We start from the raw sequence: 6,073 nt of genomic DNA, 5'->3' as shown, positions 1-6,073 counted from the left end.
TACATGTTGGCGATGACTCTCAGTTACTACCACACTAAATTTCAGTCAGATTTTGACTCCAAAAATTAGTCACAGATAAATATCCTAATATTTTAACTACAATCAGACCTCTCTAGTTTGTGAGATATTTTGCTAACAGACAAACATGGTACTTAATGACAAACTTTTAAACCAAAGATCTTGCATGATCAGTACATGCTCAATATATATGCAGGGAATGACTCTCAGCTACTACTACGCCAAACGTCAGCTCGTTATTTGCACAACTGACTGAGTTATAACCATTTATGTGTTTGCTGAAGTTTGTTACATGTGGTGGACATATTGAATCGGGTTAACTCCAAAATGTTAATCGGCTGTAGAAATATATCCAATGATTAGTTTCTAGAAGGCTCGTTAAATTTATTCCAAGGATTCATGAAATATTTCGCTAACAGACAAATGAACACACAAACAATCGTATCACCCATTTTTCATTATGGAGGACTATAATTATGAAAGTTTCAGATTTCACTTCCTGCCTTCCAAATGTGAACATAATGTCAGTATTTAGTCAGCGCTTCACCTACATGAAAATAAGCTTGACTGGAATCTGAAGTTTAAATTTAAACTCGCAGTCTGGTTTATAAATTATGTGACAGATGGGAGATTTAATCCAAATCCGGTGAAGCAGGTTTACTTACACCAACCTTTTCTGACTGGCCTGCATTGTTTTGCAGGTGCAGTCCATGTCTGGCACGCGCACGCGCGCTCGTGTCCCTGCGCGTTCCTCCCACTCCACGTTTAAGCTCCAGGAGCTCTGCGCTCTGTGGAGCAGTGTGCGCCCTCAGTGCCCGGCGGAGCCGCGTCTTCTGTGTGCGCGCTGCGGTGCCTCGACCCAAAACTCCGACTGGACCCGTGGACCCGAACCCAGCTGCAGTGAAGGGAAACGTTCCTCCACGTTTTGGGAGTTTTGTGACGAGAGAGCAGCGGAGAAACGCGGAGAAAGACTCAAGAGAGAATGCGTTCCAGCAGTCTCTGGACTGCTTCTCCAAAAGGTAAGCTCGTGCGCCTTTTGTTGTGATGTGAAAGCTTTCAGAGGCGTTTTCAGCACACTGGGTGTCATATTAGTCTATAAGTTTCAATTAACAACTTTTCACCCATTTTAATGGGTAAACTGTAAGAAAATCTGTAGATGCTTCATGATCGATCTGGAAGACTTTGGTCAACTTTAACGCATTTGCAGAAGGTTTGGAAACTGATCCATGATCTGCTCCTCGTGCCTTCACATCCACGGCTCTGTATATCCCGGGTCAGGCCCTGGCACGGCTCGGTATCCCGGGTCGGGGTGTGTGAGTGGGACGCACTAAGAGACCGTGATGTTTCCTGCAGAGATGCGGTGTAACCAGGATTAGTTCTTATCTTCAGAGCGCGTCAGGGAGGAATTTCTCGGATTAGAGGCTGTTCTCTGTCCCTCCACGGGTTTTCTTTCTGACCTCGGGTGTTTTTTTTTTTTTGTGTGTTGTTTATTTAGGAAACTTTTTTGTTGCATGATTAATTTGGGACCAGGGTCTCATCATGCCTGCCACTTTCAGGCAGCTGTCCCAAAGTTGGTTTGAACCTCACTGTTCTTGCTTATTTCCAACATTTGCTAGTGTAGTCAATAATGCTGTACATTTTTTTAAAGTGGGTGCTGAACAGGGAGTGACAGAACATGCTTTGTATGTTAGAAAAAAAAAATGCACATCCCAGTTTCTTGGTTGTAATTTTTATTCTGCTTATTTTGTATTTTTTCATTGCTGCACAATAAATGCGTTTAGATTTTTGTCCAAACTGTAATCCTAGAAAAAACATGATTGGCATTTCTCATCATATATGCATTTTAAAGAGTTGTCTATTTTTTTTTTTGTTTTTGCATGCAGCTGTCGTGTCAATAAAATATTTCATGAACCACTGGTTGGAAACTTTCGGAAAGTAACCACTGACTTTACATCAACAGTTTGTAAAGTCCAAATGGCCATAACGCAGTCAGTTTTACAGATATATAGCTAAAGTTTGATGTTGTAGTAGCTGAGAGTCATCCGCAACACATAGTTTGAGCGTTAGTAGTTTTTCTAAACTCTTGGAGTATTGCACTTAATTCACAATGTTTGTATTCTGAAATCCAATCTTCTGACAAAATGATTTTACTTTAAATCTCTGCTGTAAACGGTAGCGGATGATGTGCATTCCTCCACAGACTTTTAGACTTTTAATTATAGTTTTAATTTGAGTCTGGGCTTCACAGTTAGAAGTATGAGCCAGTTTTGTATGCAGACTGCTGCTTTTTGATTTGTTATAATAACAATGGTCATTTTACAGCTTGGTGTAAAATGCTATATCAGTGCAGTCATGACCTGCGATTCAAACTATAGTTACATTGATGCTACTTCAGGTTCAGGTGAGATATGAGCGAGGATTGCAGACAAACATGACGAGCTTGCCTCAAGTGAAGGAGTTCAAATATGGTTTTGTTTATGAGGGAGGGGAAGAATGGATTGTGAGATTGACAGATGCATCAGTGCAACTTACACAGCATTGCAGATTCTGTGCTGGTCCATTGTGGTGAAGAGGCAACTGAGCTGCAAGATGGTGTGTGTTACCACCCTCACCTGCGCTCACAAACTCTGGGTAGTGACTGAAAAGACGAGACTTCAGACACAAGAAGTTGAAATGAATTTTCTCTGCAGGGTAGCTGGACTCTCCCTCAGAGACAGAGACAAATCCGGTTATCCAGGAGAGGCTCGGAATAGAGCCGCTGCTCCTCCTCGTGTCCAACTGGAAGCAGAACCAGGACACACTGGCCTGGGAACGACTTGAAGTCCTCCTGGAAGATGTGGCTGTCGAGAGATGTCCAGGCCTCCCTGCTCAAACTGCTGCCTCCACCACCCGACTAAGGAAGAAGTGGAAGATATTGGGTAGATGGATGGATAGACAAGGAGCTTGGTTAAAAAAAAACAACAACAAAAAAAAAAACTAAATATTTAATAAAGAAAAATAAAATTAAAATTAAAAACACAAAGGCTGAGATGGCAGCAATTACTATACAACTCAAGGAGACACCGAGGAGAACCATATCAGGCATGAAACACCAGACTGCAGGTGAGATGAAGACTGGGAGACTAAATGGACTGATGAGGAGATGGTAACACACATCAGTTGAAGGTACAGACAGGACGGAGGAGCAGATGTTGACTGAGGAAAAGGACTGAAAACACAGAAAGGCAGAAAACAAGATTCAAGGTTCTTTATTGTCATTCACATCACATGCGGTACGTGAGGTGGAACGAAATAGTGTACTCAAGTTACACCCCAAAATAGCAATAATATAAAGTTTATTCCAAAAAGAAGAAACAGTATACAAGGATCTACGCTAACAATGATAATATAATATAATATGATTCGGTGTATTAAACAGCAGCCTGAACATGAGCCTGTTGTGAGCAGATGATATGAATACAGCAGCTTATTGGTAAGAAATCAGCAGCATGGATAATCAGCAGCAAATAAACTTAGAAAATAGACATCTCTGAAAAAAACAACAACGAGGTATCTGAAAGAAAACACAAAGAATATCAACATTAAAGAAAAACATCTGGAATCCAAGATCGTGACACTTGCACACTATCCCCGTTGGGACATATTTCTGCAGGGAGTTATGAAAGCATTTTACGACACAAATACAGATTTCTTTCTGCTTCATTCAAGTCTAGACTTTTAATGCGTGCAGTTTTATTGGTAATATATTTAGACAATCCCAAAAGAACGTCTGCGGTGCACGACTGAGCTTTCATGTTAATCAAACCAGGCAGCGAACTGCGACCTTCTGCCTCTACCTTTTTATTGGAACTTGCTGCTGAATGAACAGGAGTTTCAAACAAATCCAGCGAGGAAGATGAGTTTGGGAAAAGCAAAGAAAGGTGAGGATTCTGGGGTGGACCCAGAGTGTCCGTACGGAGAGAACGAATCAAACATTCCTGCCTCCGTGTCTCAGCAATTTAATTAAAGTTTTATTTAATTTTCTTTTTTTTTCTTCTTTTTTGTGGGATGCTGCAGTGAGCACCTCGAGGTGAAGGCTTAAACCCCCCCCCCCCCCCCCCCCATGTTTTCAAAGTTAGTCTAATCCCGAGGGTCAGCTAATAAGTGTTCGGGTCATGCCACCATGACAACTAAACAGGACAGAACGTCAAGCAAAGCTCACCAATCAGGGAGTTAATAACCCCATGAGGGAAGTTAAGAGCTCCAAGATGAGGAGGATAAAAGTGTGTGTGTGTGTGTGTGTGTGTGTGTGTGTGTTAAATTTCATTTGTCATCCAGCAGCAACTAAAAGCCCCTCCTCTCTGTGGTTTTTAAGTGTGCCTGTGTCGCTCTGTCACACACACAAACACACACTCTCTTCCCTTCAGGTCAGCTTTCGGTCACTGTGTCACATTTGACATCTGCTTCCTCGAACATGTCGCGATTTTTATTTCCATCACTGCTTCGGCGCAGCAGTGTTCTCAACTTTCATCGTGTGTCCTTCTCTGGTACCACTCTCCAATATGGCTCCCCTTACAGATGGCTAATAAGTAGTTTATAGATACGTTATTAATTCCTCTATAAACACTTTATAAATCATTAAAAACTGCTTATTATGCATTAATTAAGGGCAAAAAGTAAGTATAAGTATCTATAGTTGTAGATACTTATAATGCAGTGATTAAGTACAATATTATATCCTTAAAAATGGTTTTAAAATGCTTTTTTTGCTCACAAGGTCTGAAATGTTTAATTTAACAACTCTAGATAAAATACATGGGTGAACAGATTTGGCTCACAATTTGGCAAGAAACGTCAGTTTTGTCTCTGTCACCCTTAAACAATGCATAATAAGCGTTTTTTTTAATGATTTTTAAAGTGTTTATAAAGAAATAAATAACATATCTATAAATTATTAGCATCTATAAGCGAAGCCTTGTTGTGAAGTGGCACCCTTTCTCTTGTAGCTGTCAACATTGTCTTATTAAACGCTATAATTTTTTTAATCCCACGCTTTTCTTGAGCTTGACTGGACTTTTTTGGTTTTAGGCTCATTTCCAGTTTCACCTTGGATCATTTTTTTTCTCTAGCTCTTCTCAGTTTTAATTTTTTAATCTTTGCTTTCTGTTGTTGGAATTAAATATAACTTCCAACAAAGTTAAGTCAGGTCCTCTGGATGATTTCTTTTTGTTGAAACATTCCGTCTTTCATCCAAAGGACTTCATCAGTCTGAGGAGCCACAACTAACTCACTCCCACAAGCAGCACACTCACATAGTGGACCAACCAGTTTGATGGTGATAAGATGGTTTCTGGAGCCCGTGGCTGCCACTGACGAGTCGATGAGGGAGAGGGTGGACTCCAGAAACCATCTCATCACCATCGAACTGGTTGGTCCACTATAAAATAATAATGTGTTATTGTCATCATTGTATGTGAGTGATGGGACTGAGTTTGTTGTGGCTCCTTGGACTGATGAAGTCCTTTGGATGAAAGATGAAACGTTTCAACAAAAAAGAAACCGTCCAGAGGAACTGACATGACTTTGTTGGATTTTTTACCTGGATTATTGAGCATGAACTTTGTTGTTAACTTGTATGTAAGTGCAGAATGTCACTAAAACCATGCACAATGAAACTTCTGCAAAACATTTAACTCAGAGGATATCTGTGTTTGATTACCCTAACATTGTTCAGGAGGCGTGTTTCCTTCTGAGCTGAGTTTAAATGTTGGATCTTGGGTTTGAACACATGGTCACAGTCAGTTGACTTTTTATTATCGTCTCTTGCTGAGGCGATAATAAAAGGCGGTTTTTCTACACCTAAAAAGGCAACTTTTCCTCCATCCTCCATATAATTCTGTGTGCCTCCCTCTATGTTATTTATTTATTTTATTCTGTGCAGAAATATGAGCATAAAGATCTTTTCTAATGACCATTTGACAACATTTGGAGAAGCAGTGATCAAGAACTAAGCCACTAAAAATATGTGTTATCTATCTATCTATCTATCTATCTATCTATCTATCTATCTATCTAT

General features: G+C 40.2%; 1 protein-coding gene across 1 annotated transcript in view; it reads left to right on the top strand.

Annotated features, from left to right (window-relative positions):
- Positions 1 to 898: 898 nt before the first annotated feature.
- Positions 899 to 6,073, top strand: part of LOC119422951 (vasorin-like) — a 38,235-nt gene continuing 33,060 nt past the window's right edge. Inside the window, exon 1 of the mRNA XM_037690364.1 lies at positions 899 to 1,037. Coding sequence (XP_037546292.1) covers positions 1,001 to 1,037 — 37 coding nt within the window. The 5' untranslated portion in view covers positions 899 to 1,000. The remainder of the gene's footprint in view (positions 1,038 to 6,073) is intronic.

The sequence above is a fragment of the Nematolebias whitei genome, chromosome 16 (assembly GCF_014905685.2).
Source record: "Nematolebias whitei isolate Nwh7 chromosome 16, NemWhi1, whole genome shotgun sequence".
Classification (NCBI taxonomy): domain Eukaryota; kingdom Metazoa; phylum Chordata; class Actinopteri; order Cyprinodontiformes; family Rivulidae; genus Nematolebias; species Nematolebias whitei.
This window is presented reverse-complemented; position numbering and strand designations above follow the sequence as displayed.